The 15,104-nt window shown below is 39.3% G+C and overlaps 1 protein-coding gene across 5 annotated transcripts in view; it reads right to left on the bottom strand.

Annotated features, from left to right (window-relative positions):
• Positions 1 to 11,544, bottom strand: part of KCNH7 (potassium voltage-gated channel subfamily H member 7) — a 244,058-nt gene extending 232,514 nt beyond the window's left edge. For all 5 annotated transcript variants that reach the window (XM_030488008.1, XM_030488010.1, XM_030488009.1 and 2 more), the window contains exons 1-2: positions 10,708 to 11,544; positions 8,451 to 8,681 (exon numbers count right to left, since the gene is read on the bottom strand). In XM_030488008.1, the coding sequence (XP_030343868.1) occupies positions 8,451 to 8,681; positions 10,708 to 10,783 (307 nt within the window). In that variant the 5' untranslated portion in view covers positions 10,784 to 11,544. The remainder of the gene's footprint in view (positions 1 to 8,450; positions 8,682 to 10,707) is intronic.
• Between the last annotated feature and the right edge of the window lie 3,560 nt (positions 11,545 to 15,104).

Here is a 15,104-nt window from a genome sequence, read left to right as displayed (position 1 = left end):
CTTGTATAACAGCCATAAACATGCAAAATACTAATGAGATTATCTGGCATTTTTTCCAGAGAGGAAGGAGTAAAGCAGATTGGCACAAATGAGTTTTGAAAGGAGGATATTTGCAAGCTATTTTCAGAGATACACTTGCATTGATTTGAATGAAAATCAGCAGAGAACACGCTAAGAAATACTCTTAAAAGGACACAGACTCCGAAGTCTGAGAACAGCTGGCAATAAGTGCTTTAGAACATGTGTGTTAGTGATGAAATGTATTTAAATGATGATTAACTGCTTCTCAAGCAGCCTAGGTATAAGACAAAGATTAAAAAAACCCCCGTATATATCTATCCTTGTTCTGAAGTCATCTCTGCCTCTCTGCCCTGTGGATTAAAATATGTTTTGTCTGTTTTGCATGTTTCTTTCCTAACTTCTTGTCTTTGTATGCAGCAGCTCAGATCCAGCTCGTTAGCAGTGCCATAATATGTCTCTATCAACTGTGCTCTAATACCTAAAGATCAGGATTTTTAGTATTGCAAAAATTAAACTTTGAAGTTTAATTCTGTGAAAACTATGGGTGCACAATCAGTCACTATAGAGTCCCATGTATTTGCTCTAAAGAGGCCAACATTTCATAAGTTGATACTGTCAAGGATCAGTGTATTTGGGTATTGTTATAAATCCCAATTTCCTGGTATTTGAAGTAAATTCTTGTTGTGTTTGTTTCTCTGAACTGACCATTTAGGCAGGACTTTCTGGTTTCCACTGCAGTCTCATGTGACGAATCAGGGATTTAAATGAGGTCATGGCAAAATAGAAAAGAAAGGATTTTTATGGAGTATAGTACTGTAGAGAAACAAGGGCAGGAAAGCAAGAAACGTCAGCAGCAGGGAAGTACTGAAGGCAGCTGTGATTTCTGACCTAAGCTTTCTTATGGTCTTTTCCACTCAACTAGCAGCAACGAAAAGGTTAATAATGTTGACGTTTAAACACCAGCTTTAGGTTTTGATGATATGATGGCTCTCTGCTAACAATGAAGCTGGAATATATTCTTTTTGTAGTTAACACTTCAGTGCTGTTATCAAGGGCATCATCAAAACTAGGTATAATGAGATCTGTAACTAGAGTCTGGTTAATGAAACAGAGAAAGACAACGGGACCTCCCCTTTATGCTGTTTGACTTTTTTTCCAGACTGAATTTTGGTATCCTTTGTGGTGAGCTTTACTGATGAGATTTCACTGCGATTACAGAATTAAAGAATTAAGAAAAATAGAAACAAAAAGGCTATATTGTACCAGAAAGTCAGTGAGGGAGCTTAAATTGGAGTATTTGTGGAAATGCTGGAGGTCAAAAGGCATTTTTTGACTAGTTATGGCTGTAATTCTGCTTTCCAAATGAAATTTTCATTTAATTTCTAAGAAATAATTCAAATATGTGTATTTCCTTTAAAACAAAACTAGTATACTAGAGTAAAAAGTTCAAGCTATACAAAATTACAATACCAATACTTCTCACCTCAGAGGTGTGAACTTCCAGAGATGCAGACTGTGTGAAACCAGCTGTAACTATAGAGCCACAGTACCCCACTGTCATTGTCATGCATCTGGCTCTGCCTAGATCTAGGTTCACAGCTACAGTTCTGATTGCTTTTGAGATATGCAGTTTCCAGGGTCAGTTAGCAATTTCCATAGTCAGCTTGGTCTTGCTACTCTGAATCCTATACTGCTTGATTCAGAGTACTTTTCCATACTTAGCTGGGAAGAATATGGTCTATCTACCACATAGACGGAGTCATACACTAAGTCAAATATGTAGGAAGCACTTAAAAACTGGCCTTGAAAACACTAAGATAAAATCTAATCCACAACACTGTTCTTTTTCCATTGCTTGAAACCAGAGAGAACAGTGTCAACCAGAGCACCAGTGTCAACATTGGTACTAGTCAAAGTGCCATGTTCTGAAGTTTTGTATAATTCCAAATATGCGTAAGGCTGCTACTAGAAAAGCAGTTGCTCTTTGCCCATTATATTGCAAGGTATGATGTCTGATTTGCTCTCTGCATCTCTGACATATGGGCCAATTGGGTGGAGAAAAGAAAGAACCAATCAATAATGCAAATTAGAGGTATGAAATAACTCTCCCATCAGAAGGTAACATTAGAAAGGATGCACACTGAAGATAGAAAGAGGACACAATAAAATCATGTGAAACCACACAAAAAAAATAGACTGACAGCTGCTGTTCTTTTTGTCTTATAACCCAAAACCAAAATAGCTTTCACTAACACTGAAAGGAGCATATTCAAAGCAGATAAAAAACTTTGTTAGGCAAAGCCTAATTAAAAGATTAAACTCTCCTCCATAGGATATTATCATTCTAAACAGCTTAGAAAAACTTTGAGTATGTGTATCATATTGTAACCTTCTAGTGCCAATTAACTCCGCAATGTGAAACCTTTCTTACCACTGTGGGACTCTCTTTTTGAAAGTCAGCAATGATTGATTCTTTGCAGCTCAAGCAAGTGAAATATGGGTCCCTTCATTAGTGTAAGTTGACCCTGTGACTTTCTGAATCTGGCTGTAAAACTGTACTGTTGAAGTCCAGTGGCAGAAGAGTTCCCTCTGGACACTGTACTCAAATGAAAGACTTCTGATCCACTAGCCTGCAGGTTTTTTATTTGTGCCATGGAGGGACTTAAAACTGTCAGAAGGGATTTTTCCAATCTAAGATATCGTCTTCTGTTACAGATGCAGTAACTATAATAACAGCAGTTGTATTCTTCATTATTTGAGAAAATTAGATATATCTGATCATACCTTTCTGACCCTAAACACTGACAGTAATAATTGAAAGGCAATTTAATTGTTGTTCTTTTTTTTTCAGATGCTATCTCTCATTAGCAGGAATACATGAATGGGAAAAAATCACCTTCTATAAAATCCCCCTTCTTATTGGAAATAAATTCATCCTAACCTGAGAAGAAAAAAAAGATATATTGGAAAGCCAGCGAATTGAAAAATAGGTTGAAACTGGCCCACAAATAAACCTCCTTCATATATCTGAGAGCTGCTTTATCATAATCATTAGGTATCCCATGTGAAATGTGAAATAATGACACGTTATTCTGGGCAGGCACATGAGCCATAACTGAATGGGTAAATGGGTAAATGAGATATTCTGATCATTGAGGTGTTGGCTTTCTGCTGATGGTGCTCCCTGTTGCAAAACCAATACTAAACAGGACAAGGGACAGACCTGTCTCTTGGGACATGTATTAAAACCTAAGGTAGAAACATTACACTACAGACATGAAAAGGTCATCCACTTCTACCAGTTCAACACCTTCCATAACATTCTGGATTTGATCCAAGGTTGTATGTTTGGTTGGGCTTTTTAAGGATGTATGGAAAAACTTGCATTAAAACACAGTTATTGGACAGCTTTTTGTTGGGGATAACAGTTTCTTTATCAAAATACAATCAGTATTTCTTAAACAAGAACTCCTATAGCAGCAGGTATTTGACAGTGACTTGATTCACTAACCTTTCTCATCTGCTCTGGTTAAAGCATTGAATCTGCAGTCAAGACTGCACTTGCTGACCTTCATGTTAGAGCTAATCTAGGGGGACTTAACACGCACTCAAGGGTCTTTCTTTTCAGTTGCATTTTTGATTGGTAGGTTCACAGCATACAGAACACTAACTAGTGATAAAATGCCTATACTGACCAAAGTCTAGGTGATGACATTCTAAATGAAGTCCTGGTCTTTCTTTTTAAGAATACTTAATACCATTTCCACATAATTTTGTTGGTATGTTTACACTTTTTTTATTTTCTTTTTCTCTTAGCCTCAAAAAAAGAGTTTAAAGGCCTTAAAAATATTAGTCTGGAATCTTAATGTGTTCTGAAAATACAAATATATTTAATTTGCAGTCAGTTGTACCAAACTCAATTTCTCAAACTGGGTAAGTGGCAAGTAATTTGTGAGGTTTGTAAACACTCTTCAAATAATTGCTTGATCTTATCTTTGCTTAAACCTATCCTCTTCTGTAGTGCTTCTTATCCCTAGAATATCTGATGTGTATAGGGTAAGCGTAAATGAGCTCCTTTAACAGGTATACTCTGTAAGCTCAGAAATAGCACACTGTTGTCCACAAAGCGTAGAGTAAGAAGTAAAAAAGTATTTAGCGTGCTACAATCCTTTCTGATTATCATATATCCATTCTGAATCCCCAAATAATTATGCTTTTCATGTCAAAAGCTTTACAGCTTTACCACTTCAAGCAATAGTTTACATCTGTCAAGAATGATTTATGCAGTGACTTAGACTGCAAAATGGAGTCCTCAAAGGAAGAGCTGTCAAACATTTTCACCACAAATAACTTTATTAAAATAAGAATTTACATTCTGTATAAACAGTATCTTACCTTCAACTATAATACAGATCATATAGCTATATGATTTGTGAAAATGAAGTTGTGAGATACTGACGAATATACGATACTGCTACTTTCATATCAGAGTATAATTTTTGAATTAAGCAGATGTTAATGCCCAATGGGCAAGACTTTAAAAAAAATCCGTTTCAAAATAATAGTTCTTGTGATTTGTCTGTATTTACCTATTGTCCTTGTTTAAAAGGAATAGTTACATTAAAAAAGAAATTTATTGAGTCTTTAATCCCATGAGTACATCCAGTGACTTTTGTGGAGCTTCTTATGTGTTGAGAATCTATAAATTTGGACCTTTAGTTTTGGCATCCATCTGTTCCCAATTTTCTCAGTAGCAATTAATTGTTTTGATAACTATGTAATCACCTCCTTTGGCATTACTGTAACAGGATATAGGACTAGAACTTTGCCTAGATTGTGTAAATACCCTCTAAAAGGAAAAAGGCATGAGGAGAATTTAAAACCACATGTAGGCTATAGTAACAATCTTACTCTGATACAAATACTGCAAGACGAGCTAGTAACGCTTTTAGCTGCAGAAGTTAAAAACTTTTGTGAAGATATGGCACTGGTGTGGTTGGGACAGGGCCTGCTGAGCGTGCAAGTAATGCTGGCATGCCACCTCTATGCCATCTAAACAATTACACAAAGCTATCACAAATATTATCTCCCCCCCACGCTGCACCCTCCCCACACTGCACAGTGGAAAGGGAAACATGCCCAGTCTAGGTAACATGTTTACAAACCCGTGATACATCAAATTTCCGTTCTCCTTTGACCACTCTATCTGATGTTAGCTTTGTTTAAGGCAGTGTAAATTCAAGCAACTGCCCTCTTCTGAAAAATCAGCTGGCTACAAAAGTTTTCCCAGTCTTCTGTCCCCCTTTCTTCAAGCGTGTGATCTGGCCTAAAGATTAAAGCAGTGAACAAACAGCAGCATTCAGTCTTGCAGCATCAAGATGTTTAAAACTCTAAATCTTACACTTTCACCTAGAACAGTGGATTATAGCCAAGTAGAGAACATCAGAATCACAATTCCCAATACGTATGCAATACCATAGTGCAAGAATACTCTTTTAAGTTGAACTTTAAAGTTGTGACTTTTTAAGGCTATGTGAGGTGATATTTAGAATTAAAAAGAAAAAGCATTAGTTGTAGAGTGATTCCCTTTCTGACAGCTGCATTGCTGGACATCTGATGGCAAATCAGCTTTGTAAGTGAGGGGATATGACCCCACTGATGTTTGTTTTACTTTGAAATATTAAAATAATTTTTAATATAATCAGCGGCTTATGTAGACTAAATTATAATGTGACGTGGAATAAGGGCTGGGCATTTATTCAGGACTGTGTAATACGGTCTTCAGAAACTCCACTCAGTGGAACCTCAAGCGACTCACACCTTCATGAGCCGTCTTCCTCCTCCGTATGCTTAGTATTACATTAAATATTATACAATGGGTGGCTATGAAATATGTCAAATCAAACTTTCAAGTGGTAGGTAGTTCATTGGAGGAACTTGGGTTACACAAAGAAAGTTCCATTTCTAATTGTGCTGTGATGGACTTCTTAAAACATTCTCATATTCACTCAATGCACACAGTACAAAATAAGCCACTAACCCAGCACTAAACTCTCAGATTTGTAGAAAATTCTTTAAATCCATTTTGCTTCAAATCCTGGAGGAAATCCTTTTTAGGTATCACCATTCAGTATATTGTTACAATATAGAGAATATGTTATACTTTTTTTATTCCAAAAACAAATTTGCGAATTTGAAAAAGTGAAAAAGTAAAGTTGAAAAGTGAAGTATATCTATTCATTGATTTACAATAACCATAGAATATGTTTACTGATGTTTATTATATTTATCATATAGGTAGTTTCAATTTTATGTTACTACATAAACTTCAGATCTTTTAATCACATTTTGTAAAGAAATCAAACATTATGTGGAATGAAACAAAAAAGCCTGTATATACAAATGATCAAGCTGTCAGATATTTACACATTTGAGTGTCAGACCATTTTGCTGATTTTTGCCTGTAATCAGTGAATTAGTATTTTAAATTATATTTACTACTTGAAATAATTCACCTGTATTTGTTTAAATTTAGGAGTTCATATAATGCACACGGTAAGTCCTGTTCACACTCCGACCAGTAAAATTTTGAGGGATTCAACCCAAATTTGTCTAGAACTGTTGTCTGTAGCTTTTGAAATTCCTTAACCTTCAAGCATATGGTCTAGTAATTTAAAGAAACTATCCACAGAAGTGAAGTTACAGAGAAACCTTACGCATAAGTTTGTTTACACTGAATAATCCCCAACTCTCATTTATAATATGCTTCAAAGTCCAAAACTATTTAGATGTGGCAGTTTTTATGGATAGTTTTACTTTGGTTTGCCTGAAACAGATTATGGTGTGTTGTGTAATGCCAGAATTCAGCATTTTAGAAAAATACATATTCACAGTAATTGACAGATAAGCAGCTCTTTAGTTAAGCACCTTTCCCTCCCTCCTCATGTCTTGGGAGACTGAAGTACTTTAAAACAACCAGATGTCAGAACAGTGCTCCAGGCTGGTGGCTGTGAAAGTTAGCAATGACATTCTCCTTTTGCAATATTATTTTTAACATACACCAAATTAACACAAACACAGGCTAGATGTGCAAAAGACACACGGTTATCATGTCTCCTGAGAAATCTATGTTGAAGGCACAGCTACAACAACAAATCTTGACCAAAATCTGCTCCAGACCAACAAACCAGATCTAAGAATAAAGAACTCTATTGAGAATGTGCTAAGAAGAATATGCTTAAATACTGGTAGCGTGGGTAGAATGGTTGGCCCGAGTCCTATCTGAATTATACCAGCCTGAGCTAAAAATTACTATTATTTAAGTCTCTCCAAGATAATAACAGAATTTTTGAGAATAGGATTTAACTCTGTGACTTCAAAATGCAAGAGTATCCATTGCATGTGATTCTAAAATTGATGCAAACAACACACTGGCACTTCTCCAGAACTAATGTAAGCTCAGCATTTGAATATGAATTTCCTTTTCCTTCTCCCAAGAGTGTACACAGCAAGAGACATAATAAGGTATACCACACTTATCCATTACTTGGATTTGTTTGAAAGATGGATGTTTCTGTAAATAATCCTGTGTAACTAGAAGAAAAAAAAAAACAAAACAAAAAACCCAAAACCAACCCAAAACTCGACATATAACTATTATGTTTTATGATTCGTTTTCATGCATATCATTTTTTAATCTGCATGTACAGTCATATATTCATCCTATGCTCTTAACAGGAAAAAGCATCAGTGTAGCAGATTTAGCCATTCTTCTCATACTGAGTCTTCACTGAATAACAGGGAAACTCTTCATAGTTTATCCACCCCAAAATTTTTACTTTGACATTTCTTAGGACAACTGTGGTTCAACTGCAGGTACTCCAACATCACAATATCTCATCTCTGTTTTCAGAGACTTGTGCCTTTCTTTATAAGCTAATGCTTTCTTCATGAGAGGCCAATTTTTGCTACTTAATTTTGTTGTACTTTTCCCAGTAAAATACTGCATTTAAATCAAGGTTCGTTTCCAACTGTGTGAGGCGGGCAGAGTTAAGCCCTGTGGAACTGATACACCATTCCTATGACCCGTGAGATGAAAGAGTTCATAAAAATTAACATTCACATGATGTCCCCTCTATGTTTGTGTTTATCTGGTCATTGTTATAGGGCTCTTCAGGAAATTTATAAACCAACTGAGAGGAGAACTTTTCTTCAGCAGTTGCAAACACGGTGCTAAAGCCAGCGTACTCTAGACATCCACTACCTTCAGGGCACATTCCCTTACTGGTATGCTAAGTGTGCTTCACTGGACTTCAGGGAGCTTACAACACTACTGCAGCAAAGGGTCTGACCAGCAGATCATACACACTTTTACCAATGAACTAATAACCAAACACACAAAAAGTCTTGAAAATAAAACCAGGCTTTACCGTCTTTGTGATAATAGGTGACTTCCACTTTCCTCTCCTCTGACCCCAGCAGTGCTTGAGCAATTTGGGCAATATGATGTCTTTTGGTCTCTGGCCCATGAAGAAAATCACAGGTGCAAGGTTTCTGCATGACATCTGGCCTGGAGAACCCGGTCATCTCACAGAACGCATCATTGCAGTAGATGATAGCACAGTTCTGCACTCTAGCATTAGCAATGATGAATTTTTTATCTGTAATAAAAGTGATGCATTTTTTAGTACTCTTTCAACATTTCATAAGGTGTCAATTGCACGGATGGATGCTAAACAACCCTTCTTTTCACTGGGATGCCTGAAATGCAGAGGTTTTCAGTGAAGTCATGCAGCTAGTTTGGTACACAGCTTTTAAATAAACTTCAATCAACTTAGAATACATTAAAGATGAAGATAGTTGTCTTTTAAGGAAATAAACCCAAATTATGCAAGTCTTTTGCAAAACTTTTGTCTAAAAAGGACAAAATTTTGTCGTCTTTAGCTCACTGAAACCCAGTGATGATGCGTGCCATCCTGCCAGCTATAACTCCAGTAAAGTCCTTGAAAAGTTAGTAGCTTCTTCTGGGGGGGACATGGGACCTTGGGAAAGGGGCTCTACTCAACTGAAGGGCTTCCTCAGATAAAATCCAACCAGCTCGGTCCACTACATAGGGATTTTCACTGAGGTGAATGGCAGCAACTTTATAGTCAGTATTTTAACAAAACTATCTAGAAAATAACATTATTTTTTTCCTCTGTCATTACTTTACAAATTACATTTATAAAAGAAAATCTTCCTTAGTTAAAAAAAAAGGGAGCATGAAGGGTGCACGAAAAGCAGAGATTGTGATGTTGGAAACATTTTGCGCAGTCTGTTTAAGTTCTATGCCTCAGTACATCATCCTTTCCCAAACCCTCACCTGACAGAAAGGTTGAAAAGTTTTCAAACATTATTTCATTTCTTTCTCTTTACCACTATAACACACTACTCTCATTGTAATTATAAATGTGCAGCTTTGATACATTTATTGTCAATAACATTAATTTCTGCTTACTTAATCACACTAGGAGGTCCCTTGCTTCATAGAAGTATTTTTATGTGATGCCAAATTAGCAGTACAAGTCTTCAATATTTTAAAGATATTCTGCCTTTGAACACAATGAAATATTTGGAGGGAAAAACAGAGATTTCACTCTTGCTTTTTCTACTGCCTTTCTATCATGCTGAACTTTCACTATCACTTGCCTATTTAGTAGATAGTGTTTTATTTGTTTCAAAATATATACACTTTACTGCAAGAAAACTTTGAGTAGCAGCACTGACTTAGCATTTAGAGAAACTGGGACTACAAACATACTCTTTTTTTTTTTTTTTTTTTCAAATAATATAAATATTAAATCAGTATCATGGCCTTAAGTATAAGGAAGTGTATAGACTAGAATTATCTGCAAGGGTTTGCACCAGACTGATACTAAAATTATGCTAAATATTTAAATAAATGTACATATATCAAACCTACTGTTTCTAAACTAAATTCATTTTAAGCATCAAATGTTCCTTCCTACTGTTAACAGTGAACCAGAGTTCTGGCCAGGAAAAACACTTCAGCTTCAGCCTCCTTGACAGGTAGCAAACTGCTGCATTGGAAAAGATCTCACAGACTCTCCCTGAAGATGCATTTGCACTGGTCTGACAGATATTCTATGCTTCCATAAAAGAAGCGGAAATATTTGACAGCTATATTAAAATACTGAAATGCAGTCATGACAACAAGGTAAGAGAGTATTTTCTCTTTAATAACTCCTCTGCATATTATCCGTTTCCTCTAAATCAAAGTCTGACTGTTATACTTTACTTTGAAAAGACAATTATAATTAATAACAATCATAACGATAATAAATCTAGCTATTTTTTTAGACATTGCACAGGCAGCACTCTACTTTTATAGCCGTCTCTGGTTCAGAAGGCGGCAAAGAGATATAACTTCTATAGGTATACAATATGGATACAGTCAAGATCCTTGAATTACTGGGGGGGAGGTTAAAAAAAAAAAAAAAAAAGCCCAATAATTCAAGTCGGTAATCTGTATTTTAGATCAAAAACAATGTTACTCCTGCCAGAGATCCCCTCTTTACCTCTGGGGTTTTCTTTCCAAGCTACAAACTTAAAATAGTCGGGAGCTGCTGTCCATTTAGTCACAAGCAGAATCAAACTACTGTAGCAAAATAGAAAGAGAGAACTTACTTTGCCCTTCAAATTTTCGTATGATTGTACCCAAAAATGTATTTTGTGGTGCCACATGACCTCTGCGAACAGGCATGTTTGTACAGGTCTTCGGTTTTCTGTGCACAATGACTTCTCCAAGGATCTCCTACACGGCTCCAGCCCAAAGCACCGAGCCGGCTACCCTTTGTGACAAATCATCGTCCTCTGAAGCTCGGAAATCTCTTCCCATTAGCACCACTTCTAGATACACGCTTTTCCTATCGGAGTCAGATCCATCCCCCAGTTTCTTTTTCTTTCTTTCTTTCCTTCCTTGCTTTCTTTTCTATTTTTCTCCTGGAGGAGTCGGACGCTATTGTCTGGGGCGGATAGGAGTGGGGTAAGCAGGAGGAGGTGGGGGGGTAGGATTACGAGGGTAATCGATCTCTAGCACCAAACATCGCCAATTTTCCAAAGCAAATGGCTGTGACCCGGCAGTTTCCGACGCTGTAGTGATGGTTAGAGGGCTGGAAGACTAATGTTGCTCCGCTGCCAGAGGGAGTGACGTTCCCCCCCTCAGGGCTTCACCACGGCGCTCAGCAGCTCAGATTACTCAAGCGTGGCTTAGCAAGAGCCAGCCAATAAATCTCTTCAAAACTCAGCGACAAACAGCGGCATCAGGAATGAGCTACACCCCGGCAGCACCGCGACGTGCCACATCCCCCACCGCTGCGGTTGCAGGGGGGCAGTGGGGACCAAGGGCGCTAGCGGCGGGGGCGCCCGGCCGCCTTCGGCCGCTCCGGCTTCTCCGTCCTCCCGGCACTACCGCCGCTTTTGTGGCCCCTGAGCGTGGCCCGCCGGGGAGCCCCAGGCGCTGCGAGGGCCGACGGAGGGAGGGAGGTGGGACCAGAAGGAGCGTAGTACACGCCCCGTCCGGCGGGAGGGAGGCGCGAGTGGGGGTCGAATTGAACGAAGGCGGGGGCGGGAAGGAACCATAGGAGCCCTCGGCATCTTTCCCCGCCTCAATGGAAGGGATCGCCCCCACCTAAGGCAGCGTGACCCAGACGAGGACTTCCCCTCGCCCCACGCACCCCACCTGTCGAGGAAGGGGGTTTTCCCCGGCGCCGGGCGCCGCTCCTCGTGTGCCGAACAGGTGTGAGCCTCTGCTCAGGGGCCAAGAGGGCGGCGCAAAGGGCGCGCCGGGCCCCCGCGGGGGCGGGGGGGTGAGCTCCGGCAGCAGCCCTTGCCCGGCCCGGGGCGGGGACCGAGCGGGCGCTGTGACCGCCCCACCGCTGGGGCTGCGTCCCGGGGCCGGGCTCCGCCCCGCCGGGGCCGGGGTCGGGAATGCGGGGCTGGGCCGGGGCGCACCGCCCGGTCGGAGCTGGCCGTGGTGCTGAAGCCGCCCCGCCGGCGCGCACGGAGGCGCCGCTGCCCGCGGTCGGGCCCGGGGAGCGCCTGCCTCGCCCCCCGGCTCTCTCTTCTCGGCTTCTGCCATCCCACAGGAATAGCTGGGGAAGCTCCCAGGGGAAGCGAGTATTATTTTCAGGCTGTAATTAAAGCTTCCTGCACTATCTAGCAGGCAGAACGATGTGCGCTCAGCACGAGCACGGCTGGCACCAGTGGGACCACGGTGAGGTGGTCCGGGGAGGGAGCTGGATGCAGCCATGCGATGCTGGAAAGACATCTCCAGGGTAGCGCAAAGCAGCGGAGGCTTCTTAGTAAACTCACAGGGAAAAAAAGAGAGGCACCTGCTCACCGTTCTTTGTCATCACCGGCGCAGGATATTGAGCTGGCCGCCTCCCACCTGTTCTTCTGCAACACAAACAGGTGCTTCCTTATTCCCGTGTGCTTTTCTCAGGTGTGGCCTTTGTTTCACTGCTACCGTGTGTCGTCCTCTGTATTTATCAGACGAGGGACAGAGTCTGTTGAGTATGCGGATACATTTCTGGACTACATTTAATTTAATCTTAGTGGAATCATTCCAGATTTACACAACTGTAAAAGATGTCTGAAAATATCATCTATATATACTTAAATTGTATTTAGAAGGCTGCATAGTAGTTGACTGTATACTAATTAGAAAGCCTCAGCTACAGTAAGCGGTGTGTAATCAGGTAAATAATCAATCTTAGGAAGTGAGTGTGGCTTATTTACAGAAGCAAATGTTTCAATCTCTGTGCTCAGAGGTATGAATCAAAGGAGTAACAGCCGTATATTCTTTGTAATCATAAAATGTGCAGAAGTATAACATTTTTATGACTCTAATCAACACTAAACCACAATCTTTTTACATACTTTTCATGTAGTTTGGCCAGTGGATGAGGCTGTATGTTGAATTTTTCTCTTTCTGCTCTTTGTCTTGACCAAGAACATATATTGCCATGAAAACATATTCCAGTTCCCAAAGACAGCAGTAGAATTAGTGTACACAGAGTGAGTATATTTATTTTAACACTTTATATAATATATATAATACCTAACATCTAGTCAAGTCATAACGGTCAGCGGTGACTTCATTCTCATTTTTACATTAAAAATGGCACTTTGATGTTTCTATAACAGCAATAGAAAATAATCCCAATAAAATTGTGACCTGTGCTGAACAACCTGTGTTTGGTTTTGGTATTCAACAGTTAGTAGCAAACTAGATCAACTACCAGCCAGTGAGTCCAGAGCCCAGTGCTTTAGGTGCCTGGCTGAAAAAAAATAATTAAAAGATAGATAAGAAGTATTTTAAGTATTCAAATCTCACTGAAGCCCCATTCTTTCATGTTAAGTTTGATAGGCACACTGTGCTTGCTTGAAAACTGAAATAGCAGGGGTCAGAACTCTGTGGCTCCAGAAGACCTTTCCTGTTTTGCCGCCTCATGGTAGCTTGAACTTCAATATTGACTATGTGAATGTACATTAAGTCGAGTCTACTTTTTTGTTTTTTTCTTTCTTTTTTTTTTTCCATCTTGGTTTAGGTTTCTGGATCAAGAAAACCCCAGTGAAAACAAGATAACTGCTGCTGAAAGACAAGATCTGAGATGTGGTTTTTAGCAGGAGATGAATTCACAAGAATGATGGGATGTAATAACTACATGAGCAATAGGTGGCATCAGAAAATCTTTCATCTCCATGATTTACACTCGTGCAGACTTGTAGATGATCTGTTGCTCCTGGAGTGCTTAATACTCATCGTGTATAATGCTTTATAATTTTCTGTAGCAAGCCAATAGTGAGAGAAGTGTGAGAGGAAAATATATTAAAACTGGACAATTTACCATCTAACACAGGGATGGTGTTAAATGGTATAATGTGAAAGAATTTGCATTTGATTGGGAAAATATGCATGCAAGTGGGAAAGTTGGAATTCATCATATGTGCCTCTTTAGTGTGATGAAAGAAATGAGAATGCCATGGACATATATGTTTTATCTATGAAGCTGTACAGTTGCCAGCTTGGCAAGAAACCAAAATACCAAGGGAGGGTGTCTCCAGAGCTAAAAATCCACCCAGCAGGGGTGATGTGTGACCTCTGTCCCTTGTGGCGTTTTCCTTCATGGCACCACCCTCACCACACCGAGTCATAGCTCCCCACTGAACACTGCTGTTCCACAGCAAAACTGTGTGTGGCATTGCCTGGCCTTAAGGATAGCACTCAATTTTGCAATAGTGGTTTGAAGGTTTTTGATGACATTCTGACTACTTCCTTCTCAAGTTCCTTGAGAGATTTTAGGGGAATATGTGCCTGGAGATGGGTTTTTGACCTGTTTCAACCTCTTGGCATTTAGCAGTTAAACCTGTTATTGTTAGGAAAAGATAACTGGAGAAATGGCTCTAATCATATTTGCCATTGTATTTTTGGTGAAAAATAAATAAACAAAGGAGACAGCCAGTTTTAGTCCAGAATTCTTATAATACTTGACTATGTCTTTTACTCTTTGATGCTCCAGGAGACTCTCCCAAAGAAAAATGGCTTTCCTCTTCCAGCTTAAATAACCTTTAACCATATGTTGTTACTTTTCAAAGTCCTATATTTTCCATTTCATTGTTGTCATGATTCTATTGTTTGCCTTCCTGTAGACAGAAGTTTACTAGTACATTCCTGCTTGAATAAATGCTTTATTCAATATACTGGATCAATATACTCTAAAGTCTTGATAGTTCTTGGTTTTTTTCTTCATTATTTTTTATTTCTCCCCTCCTCCCCAATTGTTCCAGCTAGCATGGGACATCTGTGTTGCTTTTACCATGTATCTCCTGTGTGCCTTGTCATTTATTCATCCATCTATGCTATATACACTTCCAATTTTAAGTAAGACTTGGGGTGTCTTCAGAGATGTCAAATGAAAATCTGAAACTTTATTTTGAATCCCATTTTGTGCTAAGATGGTGTTTGTGGTTCCTTGAAAGATCTGTCTCTGATCATTACCTTTTAGTGTTTATCCCTGTTG

This window comes from Strigops habroptila, chromosome 5, assembly GCF_004027225.2.
Source record: "Strigops habroptila isolate Jane chromosome 5, bStrHab1.2.pri, whole genome shotgun sequence".
Taxonomy (NCBI): Eukaryota; Metazoa; Chordata; class Aves; order Psittaciformes; family Psittacidae; genus Strigops; species Strigops habroptila.
The sequence above is the reverse complement of the archived record's forward strand: the minus strand, read 5'-3'. Positions and strand labels throughout refer to the sequence as shown.